Raw genomic sequence first — 20,978 nt, 5'->3', positions numbered from 1 at the left:
TGCATTTTTACTTTGACACCACTAAATTAAATTCAGTTCCACCAGTTTGGTAAAATCATATAAATTTTCAGTCTTTAGATGTATAAAGCTGGTGTAGACATGCTCCAAAAAGACTTGCCGTTGTAAACGCAACAACAGGTGGTTTTACAGAGCGTTGACTCAAATGGCCTTGGTGCAGAAGGGCTTTTCAGATTTCTATTAGAGAAAACAAATTATTAAAATCTTTTCCTTCTTACAAAATAAAGAAACTTAAGGATTTTTATGTTCTAAATGCACTGTAAGACTTCTGCCCTATGGCAAGACGATAGAGGGGAGTCATGATAGACTGTTTTCCTAAACAGGATCGACTGAGTACTGAAGTGGAAGCAGGTTGAGCCAGTAATTGAGATTCTGTTTAGATGAGAGATTTCCTCTTCAGAATGTTATGTAAAAGCTTATCATAAAAAACCTAAAAAGTCAGTGTATGTTTAGTGTGATCATGGCCTCATAATTTCTTAAAAATCAAAAGTGAGTGACAATCTCCCGTTCTTCATATTTAACTGCATAAATAAGGTTTTTTTTCAGAGTTCCTTATATGACAAGTGGATGCTACCCTCTGCAAAGACAACAGCCGATTGCAACACATTAGTGTTTCCAAATTTATGATAATGGATTGTACACTTTTGAGACCCGGAGTCGGCCTATTCTTCAGTTTACTATTTCTCTCTCCTCTTTCCTGCAGCTGATATTCTTTGCCTGGGTGAAGTGTATTCATTCCTTTGTTCTTGTGCTTGCTTTGAAGAGAGATGGAGAGCCAGCTGGACCGGGCGAAACAGAGCCAAAGACAGCAGATCCAGCAGGCCGATTTGGCACTGGAGCAGTTCAAGAAGCAGGTGGAGCTCAGCTCTGAGAAGGTCTACACTGACATGAAACTCCAGGTCTGACACATAAATATAATCCTCACCCTCGAATATAACTGTGATTTGGTCAGATGTGATTAGGTTTGGGCTTTTCGCCAGGAATGTTTGGAACAACAAAGGATGAATACATGGGAAATCAATCACGTTTGGTGCAGGATATGGGACTGTTTCTCTTTTATAAACCTAGAGAACTTTGTGCATTGTGTAACAAACTGTTGGTCTTTTACCAGAAGAGTAATCAAAAACACCAAATAAACATAAAAATGACTCGTCACACAGAAAATTAACCTTTGTGGCTGTCTCGATCCTCACACCAAATCAGATTGAAAGCCTGTGAGGTGAGCTGAGAAGAGGACACAATATGACAGAATCCAAATCTTTGGAAAATCTAGAGAGCATTTCTCTTCTCTCTGTAGGAAACTAAGTACTGCTCAGTAGGCCAAAACGGCATTTAACACATTAAAACGCTAGCAGAAAGATGGTTGTGGAAACTTCTCGGGACTTAAAATCATTAATTTTGATTAATTAATTATGTAGACATTTTTAATGAAATTGCTTTTATTATTTTTTGTATGTAAATGTTCAGAGCGGAACATTGTATTCACATGTTTCTGATATGCTCGTAAATCTGACACACACCACACATGACAACAGAGATGGACGACAAAGCTGCTTCTCTTGGCCAACTGGAGATTCATTTTTGCTTCAAAAACCAAGCTGATGGGATGCAGGAAAAGACTGTTGTTCTGTGCAAATTGTGGAAAAACGCCTTTTATAACCTGTGCAAGCCTAAAATATCATCTCGGTACAAAACAACATCAGCAAACAGACGTCCCCAAAGTTAATGTTACCAATCTGATGATTGGATAAGCTGAATAAGATGCAAAGCTATATATATATATATATATATATATATATATATTTGTTACTGAGCTCACATGTCTGTTTATTTAATAATTTAGCTGCCAAAACAGTTTTTTAATTCAGAATACTGAATTGAGAATACTGCTTGTTAAAACCATATATTGTGGATTTATGGTTTTTGATTAAAATGAACAAACCCTGCAATTAACTTGATTAGCAATTTTAGGAATGCTAATACAGTAAAAACCTAATATATTTTAAGACTTTTCACACATCTTCGCTAGTTGAACCAGTGAATTTTTTTTCATTCTTTTTTGGCTTAATTATTTCATTCTGTGCGTTTTATATATATATATATATATATATATATATATAAACATTTCTGCATTAAAATCATTAAACTCTCTTCACCTTTTAACTGCTTTACGCAAAAAAAAATCTATATGTAAGAGCCAAAAACACAACATCACCCTCGGGCCGTTCGCTCTCGTTTGGTGAACTTGTATAAATGAAATCAAATAAAATCCTTCTCATTAAACTTGAATTTTTCCACTAAGACTTAATGACCTCACAGGTTGTAAGTGGGCAGGACACCGGGCGCTCGGGTTCCAGTAGGGAACGGACCGCGCACAATGAGCAGTTACGCTAATTAGTCCGGCAGCCGTGCCTTCCCATCAGCAGTCGGCGTTGCGTGGGCTGCTGTTTATTGGAAAAGTTTCCCAATCAATACGCACTCAGTGTACAACTTCTGATGCTGTCTACTGCTATAGGCATTTTTGTTGTTGTTGTTGTTGAACAAGTCGAGCTATGCCTTGTGAGGTCCTAAATGTTTTTAAATGTTCCGTGTTAAAGAGATTTGCAAGTTTTAGTTGCCGATTAGTGAAGTTTTTTCACTTAATCGTTGCGTTTGGGGGCACTCTGGGCGTACGAATATGAGAGACTGTGTGGGAGTCGAGTTTATGCTCGGAAATTTCTTGGCACATGAAACAATCTTTGTTTCCTCGAGACTTAATTTAAAGAAATTAATTATGCCATCTTTTATTTCCCTCTCGTTTTGTAAAGTCCTGCCCCACTTTAAGTACAAATATTATTGGATGGATTCATCTGAGTTTTTTTGTTTGTTTTTTTTCCAATAGGATTGCCTCCACATGAGTATTTTTAAATATTTGAACTGGGAGTCTTAGTTTTTTTCCCCCCCTCTCCTCTTGAATGCAGTACTTTTCCTTCTCCCTTCTGCTTCTGCTGCTCTCATCCTTCCATCCTCTCGCTTGCTCCTTCTTTTCCCATTGAGCCCCTGGCATCCCGATCTTCAATCTGACTTTATCCTCAGCCCACATCAAAGCCGTGGGAGCGCAGAGCAGTCTCCTCTGCATCCCTGTCATCTTCTCTCCCTCTTTCGCTCTTTCCTCCTCTTCCTCCTCCCCTCCCTGCTTGTGCATCTTCCTGCTAAGGCTTTAATGTTGTGGAAAGTACTTCAAAAGAAGTTTTTTACTCTTTTCTCATCCTCTCGTCATTCCTTTCATCGTCCTCGCCGTTTCTCTTTTTACAGTGTGATATCTAAATGGATTATCTGCGTCACTCCTTTCTTTCTCTGTTTAAAAAAATCGGCTTCTTCCATTCAGACTGCAGTTACAGGGAAGATCCTGCCCTATTTTGGTTTGAAAAGAAGAAACAGCAGCATTGCTGTATAGAATGAAATCTGTGTTACGTGGGGAGTTCAAAGAGGTTTTAGGATTCTAAACAGATTAATAAAGGACACATTCAGGATTTCGTTGGTCTTACAAGCAGCATAGTTGAGATGTTTCTGTAAATTACAGCTTCTGTTGTTATTTTTCATCACTTGAACAAAGAATGAAAACTGTTGGCTGCGAGGACGCTAAGATAAAAGAAGGTGATGGTGTTTAATATCTCCTCGTACACAAAGATTGCAATCTAACACTCGATTTGGACTATCTTATATTTGTTTCACATTGAATTAATACGTTAAAATCATTTGTAGCAGGGTTAAACTGCATTTAACTAGATTACAATTCATAAATTACTCTGATTTCTTCTTAAAATTATACCTTACCTTCTCTATTTCATTTTAAAAAGAAGTATGATTTAGAATTCATTGAGAATATTTCAGTGAAAAGATGTACAGATTGATGGAGAACGTCAGTAAAATTATGAATCTGATCTACTGTTAGCTAATGCCTTAAAAAGTAGGAAAAAAAGACTAAGAAAACTGAAATGAATCCTAACTTTATTAAGACAAAGGTGAAAATTTACAACGAAAATGAAAATCATATCGAAATATTACTATCGAAACTTTAAAAAGGAATAAACTTTAAAAATCTAGGATCTATTATTAACTTATATGGTTCTAAGTAACAATATGTTTTAAGTCCTCAGAGTCACCTTTTTTTTAAACATATTAAAACTGTTTATATGTTTTCATATAAACAGAACCAGTAGAATCAAGAATCACTAACAGTTATCTAAAACTGAAAAAACTCATAGAAAACCTAAAGCACACCAAGCATAGAAACCTAAAAACTATCAGAGGCTTGCTGATTTTCTGAGTTACTGAAAAGAGAGATTCTGTGACCTAATTCTAGTTCTTATATCCAACTTTAAACTAAAAGGGTGAATTTAGGAAAGAAAATGCTTTCAGGCTTCAGAAACACTCTGAAGTTTTTCGACTTCAGAATAACCTGACAACTTCCTCAGCAGGTCAAACTAGATCCAAATCGAGATTCCTGGCAGTTCTGAGCTTGTTAATTTGTTTAGATAGTAGTCTTCTGAATGTTTTCTATTAAAAGCATTCCTATTTCATATTAGGTGTACAAATTAGTTCTTGCTTGTTATTTTTTGTTAATCTTTAAGGTTTTTTTTAGTTTCTTTTTATTTTTTTATCAAGCTGAGTAAACAATAACTAATATTCTACATTCTTGATTCTGTTGTTGAGTAGTTAACATCTCATTAAAACGTTTTTTTTTTTCCATTTACTCTCAGTACATTTGAAATCCTGAAGAAATAAGATTTAAAATGTCATCTTTTGAGTGATAAGAAAATGTTAGGATTCAATATTCACAGATTTTTTTTTTTTTATGGAGTTATGAGATGAAGCAATTTATGAATATTAATGAACTTAAATGTTATTTAGCTCTGCTACATATTAGTCAAAGTGAATGCCACATATGTGATAATGGAGGATTTCATCCTCACACGTTTAAAAAAATGTTGAAGCTTTTCGTCTTGTTGTTTCTTCTTGTTTCACCACCAGATGGAGAAGGTAGAGGAGGACTTGATCCGCTCCAAAACCCTCAGGGAGAACCAGGCCAAGGAGTTCTCTCTGCAGCTTGATGCACTGAGACAGAAATACGAGCAGCAGGTTTGTATGAGGCTGGAGCTCTGTATTCTTGCTGCTTTTGTTCCAAACAGCACCGTGTTGTGAGTGAAAGCTTAGCCTGTCGGAACTGACATCTATTAGGAATGCTGTGCTCTTTCCTATCTGTTCTGCCGGATGTTTCTCATGTTTAAGGACACACTTTACATTACGCTTCGATTCCAAATCAATAAATATTTTTTATCATGGCCTTTTGAACACTAATGCGCGCTACATGGTTCATTGGCATTTTATCTCTTTTCGTCTTTTTTCAGTTTTAGAGTCAAGATAACATTTTAAAGCACACTGACTGATGGAGAAACATTGGATTTAATTAAACCATGGGATTGAATGTTATTTCACACAGCTGAATTAATTATTTAAGCCATGAAAAGCACTTGAGACTAATTTGACATTTTCACATACATGCTGATTGAGTATAAAATAGGTAAAATATATAACAGCACCCACTGTTTTGGAAGGATCTGTAAATTACATGAAAATTAAGGGAGATTCCTCTCAGCAGCATAATCGGGCACTGAAAAATTTAGAAAAATACAACCCTTAACATGAGCACAATTATTTGTTGGAGGAAAGAAAAATCAAGTTAGAAAACTATTTTTAAAATTCAAATATTTATACCACTAGCAATTCCTAAAATATGTAGGCTGGTATCTACTTAATTTATTCTTTACTTTTCAAATTGATCAGAGTGCCAAGGAACTTTTATTTTGAATTTATGACTTCTTGTTCTCACGTGTTATAAATATAATATGAAACAGAGGCCCTGTTCTTCTTAGGCACTTTTCAAAATGGAAATTTCTGTACTCAACTAAGGTAGTTGGTGTTGATCTTAGCAAATCAAGAAAATGCAACAAGCAAATAGCCACTCTTCCATAACTCCCAAAGTCTGCAGCCTGAGCTCTAATAAGAAAACACTGGGGCTTGACGAACATGTCTGGATAAGGATTAGAGTTTGTCTTGCCACCACATTCAGTGCAGATGATGGTAGGGGAAATAATAAAAAAAAGTAGAGGCACCAATAGAGATTTTATTTTTATTATACAAGTAGTTCTGGTTGGTTTGGTGTGAAACACAGGATAAAAATGTGGAAAAGAACCCCACGTGTGCTGTTGAGTACAGTGGAAGGTCTGTGATGCTGCGGGCCTGTGTCTCTCCTAACGGCCCCATACCAGAGCTGATAGCATCATGAACTCTTAAAGATGCCATTAGAGTTTACTTTAAAATCCTGATGATCTCTGCCAGAGCATTTGATTTTTTCAGCTTGATAATGTGTCAAATTAACACGGGAATGGTTCACCCGATTCAGTAACCACTTTTATTACATTGCATGTGTTTTTTCCTTACTAAAGAAATGGACTCAAATTAAAGGTTGGATTTTTGAATGTGAGATTATGCAATTGCAATAAACGGCACAGAGTGCTGCATTTGAATTTACTGGTCTCATTCCATAACACAATTATTAAGTTTAAAAAAACAATAATAATAGGCTTGCATTTCCCCCATGTTGACATGTACAGTGTGACCATGTGACACACCATAAGGGCGCTCCACTAACTGCTGTAACGTCTCCATTTCCCTTCCGTATCTGCAGCGTGATTGCTTTCCAAGCACCAAACTGGCACCAAACCTGTGCGCTAATAAGCATGCTAACTCTCATTTTCTGGCTAGATGGAGTTTACGCTGCGTGTAATTTGCGGTAGATTGACGTGAATGAAGGGGTGTTACTTCCAAGGAGAGAGGAAACCATTTCCTTACTAACATGCACCACGGCTGAACAGCTGTGGTGAATTGCGATAACCATTTCTTAAAAAAAGAAGAAGAAAAAATCTTTTAACACTGGAGAGTTGGTGGAAAATACAGATATTTTAACTGAAATCAAGCAATGCAGGTTAAGTTGTCTAAAAGTAAATATTGTTTCCCCCAAACTCTGATTTGCTGCAACAAAGTCACGATTTTCAAGTTGTATTTATATGATGATCGTCGTGTGCCGAAGAGGCGAAGCTGGGACAGCCTCTTCACGCTTTTCTCTATAAGATAAAAAACAGACGATTGATTCAGCTGTCTGATGAGCGTTTTTTCACATCAGTCAACGGGAATGCATTTGAATGGTCAGGAAGGCTGTTTTATTATTAATGAATGCTATTTCATGTTCAATTCTTTTTTTCACATGAGCTTTTTGACACTTTCTTTGTGAGCTCCCAGTCTCTCAGGCCTGCATGTGTGTGTTGTTGCTTCCGCTCCAGAAAGATTGGTGTCACAAGATTGAAGGGGTCATGGTGCTGGAGTCCGTTCGGAGAAGCAAATTCCCTCCGGGGCGGCTTTAGTGATACTTTTAAGTGGAGAAATAGATCAGAGGGGAGCTGTTGGCCAGCTGACCCTCCACGCTGCCAGGCACGGTTTCTGGATCTAGCTTAAATTCAGAGCGGTCTTATAGCTGGTTTGGAGTCGAGAGCTTAACACTTAGGGGAAATGCTTTACAGCTTTACTCTTCGTGTGTCAGACTAGCGCATTAAATGAAGAAGAAATCTAGTTTATAGACGTATAAGTAGATAGAACATGTCTCTATTCACTCTTTTTGGAGCTCTCTGTCCATCAAACCCTACAATGAAGAGAAGACGGTTGTCTTTTTTTTCCCCATTTCAGAATTTAACTCCAGCCATTTTTCCGCTTGAGACCAGTCTTGTCTGTCCTCTTCAAAGCAGAAGAAGCCCTTTTACCTCACTGTCCAATCTCAATTTGTACCACATAATTCTCTGGAGCTCCAAATTGTGCTCTAACTGACTCACTGTTTCCTAGAAAACTGCCACGCTGGTCCCTTTAAGAACCGCAGCATCCTGTGCTGCATGCGTCTCATGCGTAATGTCACATCCAGACTCCTTTTAGGGAATGCTCTCCGTCTGCTTCTCTCCTCTAATTGTTGATTTCACATTATATCGACGTTGCCCATTTTTGTTATCCAGAACACCCATGTTATGAAGTCTGTCAATCTCTGTAAGAGTTTGATAGAGATCCTCCAACATAAATCTAATGATTTCTGTGAGGCAACATATTCCGCATGGATTTGCAAGTGTTTCATGTCTGAATGAGTCGTTAGTGGAGGTGAGACATTTTATCTGTTGGGTTTCCTATAGTATCAACATCACCAGTAGCAGCATAAGAAATATGATCTTCATATTTTAGCTTAACTGTGATTTCCTCATTTTTAAGCCAGTTTTGGATAATAATAATAATAATAATAATAATAAACATCTGCCAAAGCATAAAATATGTTTTAATAGTGTGTGTTTTATTTGAAGGAATAAAAGGCAAAACAAAATGTTACACATCCAAACCAGACTGTCAGAATACACCTTCACTTATAAGCCTCTTAGTATTGACCTTTCTCTCAGGATGTTTGGCAAAACTACAGTGCCATCCAGAAGTTTATGTGAACTCTGGGTCGCTATATTCTGGGAGAGTCTGGAATTGGATTTCACCTTTTTGTGTCAGGAATAAGTATGGAAAAATGTTTGCATTTCCAGACTTAATTCCATTTTTTTTGTCTAAATGTTGTCCTTCCTTCTTTTCTTCTTTGAGTATTTATGAGCTTTTGTCCCTAATTTTGTCCTCACTCTTTAATGCCCCTTTTCCTTCCTTCCACTCTGCCTTTTGCTGTGACTTCTATTCCTCTTTTTGTCTTCTCTTTCTTCCATCCTTTTTTATCTTATTGGTGTCCTGCATTTGTTCATTTTTTTTGCATCATTTGTAATTTCTTCTTTGTCTTCCTGTTTCCCCCCTTCCTTTTGTGCCCTACCTCCTCCTTATCTGTTTCCTTTTTTGTCCTGATTTCTATCCTCTTTTCTTCCTTCTGTTTTTTCCTTAATTTTTTAGATGCTTTTGTTCCTTCTGTGTGTTGTACTTTCCCTTCAAAGTGTGCATTTCTACGTCATACCTTTAGTGTTCTTTCTTTTTTCCCCTTTCTGGTCCTGCAGGTATTATGTGCTAACATTGCTAACAACACATGTCTGACATTAATTTATGATGAATGTTTGTATAGAGTTTTGAAATGGTAATATAAAATGCATGAGAATCCTTTTTTTGGGTAATGAGTTGAATGTTTTTGGATTTTAGCAGTTTTTCTTAACTGTTTTGTTTTTGGTCGACATTATGAATTATAAGTTAACTTGTATGGTTTCAAAAAAAGAAAAATTGAGTGCACAAGTTTCTTCTCCTAGTGTAGTTCTGGCTGAATATTTTAGCCCTTGTTGCCAAAAATGATAGAATCCATTTAAATTAGTTAGTGTCCTGGCACAGACTCTTCTTTTCAGCAAAAGTCCACACATTTTCTACAGGGCTGAATTCTGGGCCACTCCAGATGCTTAATATGTTCTTTCTGTGTGTGTTTGAGATTATTAAGTTGTCGATTTTGGGCAAAGTTTATGAATTTTGAGATGATTGAATGCAAACCTCCGACAGTCGTTGTGCAGCAAAATCAGAAGAATAAATCTTTGGACGCCTAAACGAGCATTTATATGGCCATCCCTACTTTTTAAAGTTGGAATCCAGCCTCCTGGAGATATTTCCTCATTCATCGCCCACTCTGAATAGTGCTTGGTGTTCACAGCCAGTGCCGTGGACAGAGCAGACATCGGGCGCAGAGGCTGTCGATCTTCGCTCCTCTGGTTGGCCAGGTAGGGTGCCGTCATGCACAATGTGTGCGGATTAGCTTCAAAGCAGGGAGGCTAGTGGGCCCCGGGCCCCTGCTGTCCTTTCAGGGCTCGGGCTGGGCCAGAGCGGCGGGGACGATGTGGGGGTTGCTTGTCCCTCACTCCCCCACAGGGGACTGGGAACAGAGTCTGGGAAAGGCTTGGGAGCTTCACCGGCCCGGCCTTCACATCCCAGCAGGTGACTCCGCTTACAGCTCATCTAGAAAACGGACTTGCTTCAACTGACAGGATGATTAAACCCTGAAAAATTCAAGCTTTTTGTCCCATTAGAAGCATTTTCCTCTATGACACTGTGATGTTATAGACTGAAGTTTTTGCCAGACTTAAATATTCAGGATATTTATGTTTCAACCTTTTCCATTTATGACATTTTCATAAATCTTTTCGCTTGAATGTTGGATTTAACCCTCAAGGTGGATAAACCGTAAAGATCCACACAAATATTATCTTTTAAACTTTGAAATTGAAACTGTCGTAGAGGGACTGTCAAGAATCATTAAGCGTCTTCCTCTCAAACTTTCGTACTTTTTCGAATTATAATAATCATCATATTCTTCGCCTAAGCCGATTTTTCACATTCTGTCAAGCGCATAGCATGGGGCGTGGGGTGGTTACTGCCGCCAGATGGCTAACCCCTACCAGCTTTCTTACATAGCAGAAACCGGCGACCCTTTCATATGCCGACCTCAGAATGGGACGAGTGAGACCAGCCACAAGGGAGAGACTTGGACATTAAGGGCCAGTCCCTACAATTAGCAGTGGGAGGTTTGAGGGTTGGGGGTGTGGGGAGCAGGATGGATGTAAACACATCACATTATGTTTTCGTGTCTCATGATGTGAGGACGCACAAAAACTTTCCGCGCTCTTTTTAATTTTGTATTTATGTTATGTTTTTTTTCTACCGCATCCCTTCTAATCTTGCTTAATTAGCCCGGCACTCTGGTTGGATGAAAGTGTCGGTTGGAAACGGGACGATGAAGACGAAAGAAAAAAAACGTACATGGACAAGTTGTCATGACGACGAGGTTTGGAGCGCGTGTGTTGGCTGATGAAGTCTCTTTTTGCCGGCTTGTCCAATCAGATGGCTGAGCAGCACGCGCAGCACGAGCAGGAGAGGACGCGGCTACAGCAGCAACACAGCGCGGAAAAGGACAACCTGGTCCAGGAGCACCAGCGGGAGGCGAGCAGCCTGGAGAGGCAGGCCAGGGCCACCCTGCAACAGCACCAGCAGCACGCCCAGGAGTGGAGGAAGCACGATGCCCAGGTAGGGGGTCTCGACAGATCAACCTTCACAGACACAGACGCGCACACACACACACACACCAACACATCCTGACCCGCCGCTCTCCCGTGGATAACCGTTTCGCTTTTCGCCCATTGACGTTGTCCTGGGGTTTCAAAAGCACAGCGGGTTGAGACACTTTTTAACTTGAAGCAAGGCACGTTCTTACTCTGGGTGTGAATAATTTTTCTGATTGCTGCATATTTCGTGCGAGAATTTTAAATATGGATGTGCGAACAGAAAAATACTTATAAATGATGGCAGGCTTTGGTAAAAATACAAGAAAAACTACAGGAAACGAGGCAAAACTGAAGAAACGCAAGAAATCTTAAGTTTCAATATTAGTTTCCAATTGTTTAATTACCAAAACAAGTTTCTAGAAGCCACTATACAGGTTTAAAACACTAAAGTTATCAGCTATGTATACAACCAAGCTTTATTATGTTTTTATTTTTAAATCCACACTTTTAGACGCCCTGGTGAGCTTTCCGAACTGCAGGCGAAGTGTATCTATTTTACAGGGCTTTGTCCTCTCACCGCAGGAAGTCGTCTCTCTCCGGAAAGCGCAGTTTATTCTCTTATTACAGCATTTTCTTGCACAATGACCTGTATGAATTCTTGATCTGAATCAATGGATGTGTCAGACATTGAGGGGGCTATTCTTTTACAATTTACCCCAAAAACAGCAGGTCTTCAGCCTAAACCCCTCCGCTGGGTTTTGGACGCTCTCCAGCCTGGGTAATAGATTGGAGCTCTGTGGGAAGCTGTTTGATAAACCAGCCCCCAACTGGGATTGTTTTTGACTCGTCAGGCTTTGTGGAGAAACCAAACTTGTCAGCATGGAAAATTTTTTATTTATTGGACATTGGCAAGAAGACGGCAAACCACTTGGGATGGCACTTTTGGCGAAAAATGCTCATAATTAGTTAGTTTGCACTTTTTTTTTAGATGAAAGTAAAAATAAAGAGTTAAACAGAAAAACAATCTTTGTTAAATTTGAATATTTGTACTTTAATTTTTGTTTTTTTTTTCAAGAAATTATTTAACAGAAAAAAACGTACGCATTAAATACTTTGCCACTCCCTATTCGTCTACAACTGATCGACACACCTAATACTTAATAAAGTATTTATAGGTAAAGTGCCAAAGTAATATATTTTTATAGGATTTGCGAAAATGTTATTAAAAATATCTTATTGTTTCGTTTCATGATGTGACAGTCTTGAGAAGCTTTGTTTTCGCAGCATGTAAAAGTAGGACCCATTTGTGAGGATGTGATTTCTGGAGATGCCGTCACCACAGGACATGACTGCTCACAACGCACAGCTCCTCTCGTGTCAAAGTGACGTGCGGCTTGACAGATCTTGGCATCTGACGACGTTGGGGAGGAGGGTGGACTGAAAACAAAGTTCCCCCCAATCCTCATTTCATATTCTCAGTTCCTGTTGTTCGCCCGTTCAGCAGTTTAAAGAAGCAGCATGACGGCTGTCTAATGTCAGAGCGTCAAAATCAACGTTTCCAGCCATGAAAAGAAGGAATACACTGTGACGGTTTCTCTGACACCGACAACTACAGATTGGGTGAAGACATTTGTTAGTATAATGTTTGCATGCGGAGCGTCTTCCAGCCAGTTAAAACACTGCGAGGCTTGTTTCGCATCATTTTAACGCTGGTTCAGATAGACAAAGCTGTAGTCTCAGCTTGTCTTCATGCTTAATAAGTCTAAAGTTGGCGAAGAAGGAGAACAGCCAACTTCAGTGACTCCCTCCCAGGATGAGTAATAGCTGCTCATCTCCTGGTTGTGGCAAGACTCTAATAAACAGCATTCCTGGCTCGGGGCTTGTGTTTGAGCAGGAGAGCGGATGTGTCGTCGCAGCAGCTGGAGGGAAGAACTAAAAAAAATTTGAACAGGGACACGACTTCATCCCACCAGACTGCGTCAGTCAGCAAACTGTGCTGCAACTCATTAGAAAGGCTGCATCACCCATCTGTTGCTCACTTGGGGTTTCTACATCATTTAGCACTCTGCTAAATGCACACAAATACATCCTTTCTTCTTATTTATTGTCCAGAACTTAGAGTTGTAATTTAGGGTTGCGGTTTATAATTTTGATGGTCATTGACCTCTTCTTAGCTCAGAAAATTAGGTTTTCATCAGCATGGACTCTAACAGTGGTAAACACCTTGTTTTAAAGTTTTCTAAAGTGGGATGAGGAGATTTCAGTCATTAGTCCGTAATGATGCGATATCTCGCCGCCTGCAGCCTGCTGTGTGTGTTTCTGTTAGCTGATTAATGCCCCCCAGAGGATGAAGTGGTGCCTTAATTTGTTTCAGTGATCCAACACCAGCGTGCGTTCCTGACTCCTGATTTCAACCCTAATCCATTTCATGTTTTTCCATGTTTTTTGTTGTTGTTGTTGTTGTTTTCAGTTAGGGCAAACACCCAAACAATAAGTTGGCTTACTCATGAAGCTTTTTGAAATTAAAATTAAAAACGATTTCTGCTCCAAAAAAAAAAAAGGAAAAAAAAGAGACAATCTCCTTCAGGGGTTTTCACAAACTCATAAAAAGTCTGAAATACATCCAGGTTTTCTCTTCTTGGTCAACATTTACAGTTGGTTACATTCATAATTTGTATGTTTCTTCATTTGCTTGTTCCAAAATGTCACTGGAGGCACTGGCAGCATTGGTTGTGGTTCTTGTTTTTTAAGCAATTCCAATGTCTTTCCCACAGGGTTTGGACAATTTTGCAGTTTGTTTAGGAAATTAAAAATGGACTGATCCTTTCCCAGCTCAGTAATCACAGGAAACTTTAAGCAGCAAGATTAGGCTTGAAAATAGGACTCTAGCCATATGATGCCAACTTTATTATTTTTAACATGCTTATATCTTTAGCAAAATTGTTACTTTCCCCATGAAGCTTGTTTGTGTCGACTCCTACTCTTGTCGACTGCCCTCAGGTGGAAGATCAAAGTTAAATATGGGTACACGCACCTATGAAGATGCAAAGCTTTCATTGTTTATTGATTTTTTAGGCTTGCATAAAACATGCAATGTTCTAATGAAAAAATAATTTAAATATGTATATTAATTGATACAATTATGTGTGTCAGTTGATTTTTACTGGATTTCAGTATCATAATATTAAGATGTTTGATTAAATCAGTTAGCCAAAAAGGTAGCAGTGATTATTACTGAAATCCTCATTATGCTTACAATATAATTGTTTTTCGAAAAGCATTTAGTTCGGAAAATAATGCATAAAACTTGTTGCCAGTAACTGTAACACTTCAGTGGCATGTGAAGTAGTCGAGAACACATGAATAATAATTCATTTAAATTATTACAACCCAAACCAGTGCCGTCTGGACACCATCCGGCAGTCCACAATGTGCCATTCAGCCTTCTTTTTCTCCCCCTAGTTCCAATTAAAAGAATTATATCTTCTAAAAAAAACAAATGCACTGGGGCAAGCAGAAGGTGTGTCTGCCCTGCAACGGTACTGCAGCTCGGTAACATCGATGAAAAATCAATGAAATGAACCTGCTGGATCTGATGAGCACAGACTTAACTTATTACTTTACATCTAATGTATTTTTCATGTAAAGTAAGTAAGTCAAGTTATTTTAATTTATGTATGTCTCGCATTCAAATCCTAAGGATCCTGAAGGTCACAATAAGTTTTTAAGTAAAACTCAATGAAACTTGCAGAAACGTCTTTCTTTCTCTTGAATTTAAAGCTCATCGTTCCTATTATTTCCCACCTGTTTCCCCTCAAACTCTTGGGTGGCTGTTATTTTCTCTGGTAATTATTTCTCTTCTGAAGGATCGTACACACCATCTGGACTTCAATAGCAGAGGAGAAAGTAAGAACTTATTTTAGTTCTTTTGTTGAACTAAATTATGATTTTTTTTTTTTTCCTTGTTGCTTTTTTTTTTTTTCAAAGATTTACAATCCCGAGACTCGATTAAACCGCATCAAATGAAAAGGATGATGACAGACTGTGTCAAAGCTGAGATAAAAAAGGACAGCCTAGACTGGGATGGTCTCTGATGTGTTGTCATTCTTGCATAGAAATTGTTTTGTTACTTGGTAACAATTTACTATTTCACATATGCAGAAGGTCATATGTGTTCTGACTACACGGCATATTTAAAGTTGCTGGGTCTCGCTCTACAGTGTCTTATAAATATTAAGCTCCCTGAGTAAGGCTCTCTCTGTCTACTTGTCTGTGCTGTTTATCAATGTCTTTCTTTAGAAAAGTTAATTCATATTTGAGTTCAGATGATTTCTGTTTCATTTTCTCCCCCATCGTCCCAGTTCTGATCACAGCTGAAGTCTTCAGTGAACGCTGGTGCTCTGATGTGTCACAACATGCTTTAATGTAACAAATAAAAGGGGTTGATGGGTTCAGACGTTTCATAGAGAACATTAGTGAACAAAAGTCATCATGAATATGAAGAACACACCAAACGGGTCTGTGATAAAGTTGTGAAGAAGTTTAAAACAATTGTTAGGTTATAAAACATCTTGAACCTTAAACATCTCACAGAAATCTCCTCAATTCAGGGTTAAACCTAAGTAAATACAGGCCAATCCTGCTAGAGACGGCCAAAGACTTGAGGCTGCTTAGGACGACCTAAACGTAAGGAATGGCTTAGATCAAAGCATTTCCATGTGTTAGAATGGCCCAGTCAAAGTCCAGACCTAAATTAAAAGTTCAGATCTGCAGCAAGATTAGAAAACGTACATTTGAAAACATTTTCGTCCAATTGAATTGGCAAAAATGTTCAGTCTGTTGATGTGCAAAACAGATTGATACAAACTTTAATTACAGGAAGAATTGTCTGTACAAATCAGTTGACTTTCCTTTTCCTTTTGGGTATGGTGAAGAGTTTTAATCTTGTGTAGACCATGGAACAAAAGATTGATCTGTTAGGGGGCTACACTGACTCAGGGCCTCGTGAAGACAAATGCTCACCACTATTTTCAGATTTTTATTTGTAGAGCCATCATGATTTGCTGTACTTTGTGGTGGTCTGCCGCATAGAATCTAAATAAAACATTTTAAAGTCTGTGGTTGGACAATGACATGTGATGTTTTTAATGTAAATAAATGCATTTATTATAAGTCGCTGTTGTACCCAGAGGAAAGTCTTTAATGTGTTTGCTATATGTCAATGCTGAGATCGCTGCTCTGGACGATTAAACACTTAGTTATTAAGAAACTTAAAAAAAAAATTGTATCAACTTTAGTCAAACAGAGAATTATGCATTAAAAACACCCGAGGGCTCACATGGTATTGCTTCTTGCCCTTGATTGCAAAAGCGGAGCAGAGAAAATTGCGAACGATCAGACAGAATTTAGGGGACACGATTTCATGTTTGTTTTCTTTGAATTTGCTGCTTGTTATTCTGAGTGTGTGTGACAACTCCAGACTGTTCGTCTTTACGCGCACGCCCACGTACACGCGGGGAGATCTGTGTGCGTGAGCCAGTGTAGACAAGAGAGTAGCTCGTAGCCACAGCTTCTGCTTGTTTATGTGGCGCTCCTTTTAAGTCCCTTTTGCTTCTCCTCAGTGCCTCCTAAATAAAAAGCACTTCAGACACTCGCTGTCTGATAGCCTTAACGCAGTGTTGTCCTGGGATGCTCGGGCCTTTCTGGCGGCTGGGGACCGAGCAATAGGCAAGAGCACATGCGGAAACAAAGGAGAGTAATGAGGATGTGCAATAACTGGGGAATAGGTGCAATACAGGTATGTTGGAGTGAAACAGTGTCCTTCATCTTAGACCTCTCAAAACTTCACTGTAATAGTTATTGCTTATTGCCTCTAATTGGAGAAGTCATCCTAGAATGCCTTTAAGGATCAGGCACCCATTTTCATGTATAGATTGTCTGTGCATCCTAAAAATTATGAATCTAAAATTAAGGTCTTGATACGTCTTAAATCTGTTATAAATATATAATTTTGTCCCAAATATTTTGATCAGAAGTCTTAGATTTGGTCACGGCAAAACTATTTAGTCTTGTATGGGTAGTTTTTTTTATATATATATATATATTCCCGGGACTGTCCTGTCAGGCCAAACTTTGAGTCGTCCGCAAACATCTTCATTGCTTTCTGTGACTCAAGGCGGTTGCGACTACCAGTAACCAGCTGCTAGTGAACCCTTGCTTCCTAGCTAGCTTCTCTGTATCTATCATGACTAAGTGCAAGTTGACTATACGATGTTTGTTTTCTCCAGTGGCTCATTTCTATTGTCAACCCATACCAGGCTAGGTTCATTTTGTGCAAAAATATCTGATTGTAATACAGCAGGATCCCCCAACCTTCCTGTGCATGTATAGATTGTTCTGTCTTAAATTTCATTCAAGGGGACATTGAATGTCATTAAAAAGTCTTAAATTTGACTTGCTGAATCCTGCATTTCCCCTGATGTGGTACAATTACTTTAAGTGCATATTAGTACTCTAGCTAAACATTAAGGGCCCATGTTCCTTTTAAGAACAAATATTGTCATTGCAAATATTCCCTCTGCCACATCTCCTTCAAAACAGTGTCCATCCTCCTAATCATGTGATGTTTTTTTAAATTTTTTTACCTTTCTTTTTGACATTTTCCGAACTGCAAAGATCTGGCTCCCGCTGCATATTTTTGCAGTCTTGGGGAACACTCACTTGAGCTTATTAGCATTTCCACTATGTTATGTTAACACTCACTGGCAACACTATTAAACATGCTCTACTGAGAAAAGTCAAAGCTGAAAGGTTTGGAAGGGGGGAGTTAAAGTGAGGAGTTCATTGCAGAGGCCGCCACCCACATCCATGCAGAGTACAGTACAAACGCTTGAATTTCCACAGAGACTCCTTCTCTCTGATACTGTATCCAATTATCTCTTTCCGTCAGCCCACCTCTATTCTCAAACATTACTCTTTCATTAAATCAACTAAACGTTCAGAAAGTCTTTCTACCTTGCAAAACGCATAATAAACATATAAGAAAGAACTTTTATGCATTTTCATTCCTAACCTGCTGAGTAGGAAAATAAAATAGAAAGTCTAATAACTTTTCCTCCTGCCGATGCATTTTTCTGTCAATCTACAGACAATTTCCGATTTGGAGGCCCAAGTGTCAACTCTACACGATGAGCTCCAGCAGGCCCATGAGCAGCACAAGCAAAAGCTGGCCGACATTACGCTGCTTCAGGAGGGGGAGAGGCAAAAAGCGACCCACGCCAAGGAGGCGTCGATGCAGCAGCTGCGCTCCGACATGGAACGGATGGTCAACGATCTGAAGAAGAGCCACCAACAGGAGATGGACACCAATCTGGAGAAGGTAAATAGGGGATGAGATACGGCTGAGTTCTGTTGTAAGTTCTCTGTATGTTTTATTGGAAGTAGTGGAGTGGAAGGGAAATTTGAGGTGCTCAACCGCTTTGGGAGTCATGTCCCCAAATAATATTTGTTGAAGTCAATTTCCTTATCAAAACGTCTGATTAGTCAATAGAGTTCACCTGTGTGTGATTTAATCTCAGTTGTAGATCCAGCTGTTCAGTAAAGGCTTTAGAAAATGGGATGGCAACTCCAGTTTTTGAGGGCCAATGTCCTGCAACTTTTAGATATGGTGCTGCTCCAACACACTGGAATCAAATAATAACAGGATCATATTCTCAGATTATTCTGCGACTTTAATAAGGTGTGTTAGACCAAGTACACATTGAAGAGTTCAATGATACTGGCCCTTGAAAACTGGAGTTACCCACCTTTGCTTTAGAGGTTTGTTGGAGAAGATTAGGAAACAAATTGTGTCATAAAGACATAGAAACACAGTAGACAGATCAGAGAGGTAGTTGCAGAAACACTTTAGGCTAGGCAGATTTAGGTTATAAAACTATATCCCAAGTTTTGACGATCTCAGAGAGCACTGTTCAATCCAGCATCTGAAAATGAGAGGACTGTGGGACAAATTCAAACCTACCACACAATGTCTTTATAACTAAAGTCACAGGCTTGTCAAGAGGAACATCCAAGAAGACAGGTGGCCCATTGTAAGTTTGGAGGAGCTGCAGTGATTCATAGCTCAGTTGCGAAATCCTGTCAGCAAGGTTACGGATTAGTCATCTGTTGCCTCTCTGGAAGTTTGGGGAGGAGAAAACTTTATTATAAGGAAAACATAAGAAATATTGTTTGATGTTTATCAAAAACCAAGCAAATTGTGGAGGAAGTTACTCTATTGAAATGAGACCAAAAATTAAAGTTTTTGGCTAACGTATAAAATTCTGAACCCACCATCCTTTGGTGAAGAGGTATGATGGTGGTATCATCATGCTGTGGGTTTTGATTCTTCAGCAAAGACAGAAACTGGTCAGAGTTGATGTGAATCTGAAGGAGCTAGACACAGGGCAGCTAAGCAAGGGAAAAAAAATCAATTTAATGTAACTAAAATAAGACTTCCTATCCTGGAGATATGATCAATTCTGCTAAGATTTTCATCTTTTATCAATCGGCTATGCAGCAGGAACTTGGGACATCAACAGCTTTAACCCAAAATGGTTGCCTTCTCTACCACATAGCATGTCAGTGTTGCACTTGAAGTGCTAAACCTTACTCTTTGATTCTATAGATTATTGTTTACATGTGTTAATGTCTGTGCATCATGAATGTTTGTCCTTCTTTCAGTCTGCTATGTCCCCAACTTTAAGCTTGTTCTCAGTCTTATAAAGATTTTAAATGTAATATTTACAACACACCCAGCAACACAGTGTGGATATTTGCTGTTTTTTAAATGTGTGTGCATGTGTGTGCGTGCGTGTGCGTGTGTGTGCGCGCGTGTGTGTGTGTGTGTGCGCGTGTGTGTGTGTTTGTTTTGAGCTGTAGCTGTAACAGTATTTTTATCTTCATGCTCTAAGTGTGTAATTTTCCATTCTGTTTTACCAGTTCATCCATTCACACTCCTCTGCAAAATTATGCTGCATATTCACCAGACATTTCACAAGTCTTCTTCTATAGCTGTGTACAAGGCCGATTTGTACATTTCCAGTAATCTCAGTGCAACAATCCCAATCTCTGTCTGTTGTGTGCATATATACAATTGAGGTAACAGTTATGACACACTGCTAAAGTTGATTTATTTTTATTTTTTAGATTGTCAATTCAAAAAAGTAGATTGATCGTCTTTGCTAAATCATTCTACTTCAAAACTACAGATTAAAGCTGTTGAGTTAATTTTCTGCAACATTACATGATTTAGCTTTGTTTTATGCAACCAGACTAGTCCCCCCTTCTGGTCAGTTGACAGAATGCAACCTTCTCCTGAGAGACCTGACCCCAACTAATTTCTTTCAGGAAAGAAATTAGTCAAAGATATACCTTATCTAGATGTTTAAATCAAATGAAAAGTAAAAAAAAAAAAAAACTTAATTACTAAAAGATTATTGATGCTTCTTCAGTTTGCATTTACATTTACACAAGCGGAAAACTAGTTTTTTAGAAGTTTGGAAATCTTATAAATACTTTTATTACATTGGTTTGTACATGAACTTGTACAAAATGTGAACTTTTTTTTTGTAATGCTCTGTCTGCCTTGCCAGTCAGTTCAGGTAGCTGCCTGTGTTCATTTCTATTTATTTTTGGATTGATCAGTTCTCTTTGGGATTTCCAAAATATCGGTGTAAACCCACCCTGCTTTAAACGTCTTATCTTTATCCCTGACCTGCCTGGTGGGCATCTTTGCTCTCCCTGACACTCTTTGCCTTTCAGCCAGGTCAGAACAGCTTTCTTCATCCTGAGAATAAATTAAACACAGGGGTTGAGACTTGGTTGTAGTGGATT

The 20,978-nt window shown here is 38.7% G+C and overlaps 1 protein-coding gene across 4 annotated transcripts in view; it reads left to right on the top strand.

Moving 5' to 3' along the window:
• cep112 (centrosomal protein 112) overlaps positions 1–20,978 on the top strand; it is a 111,389-nt gene that overhangs the window by 50,106 nt on the left and 40,305 nt on the right. For all 4 annotated transcript variants that reach the window (XR_014088627.1, XM_081609977.1, XM_081609975.1 and 1 more), the window contains 4 exons: positions 782–917; positions 5,032–5,139; positions 10,945–11,127; positions 18,253–18,483. Coding sequence is in view for 3 of the 4 variants with exons in the window: in XM_081609977.1 (XP_081466103.1) it covers positions 782–917; positions 5,032–5,139; positions 10,945–11,127; positions 18,253–18,483 (658 nt within the window). In the remaining variant the exon portion in view is untranslated. The remainder of the gene's footprint in view (positions 1–781; positions 918–5,031; positions 5,140–10,944; positions 11,128–18,252; positions 18,484–20,978) is intronic.

This window comes from Poecilia reticulata, chromosome 8, assembly GCF_904066995.2.
Source record: "Poecilia reticulata chromosome 8, P_reticulata-male-v2, whole genome shotgun sequence".
Classification (NCBI taxonomy): Eukaryota; Metazoa; Chordata; class Actinopteri; order Cyprinodontiformes; family Poeciliidae; genus Poecilia; species Poecilia reticulata.
The sequence above is the reverse complement of the archived record's forward strand: the minus strand, read 5'-3'. Positions and strand labels throughout refer to the sequence as shown.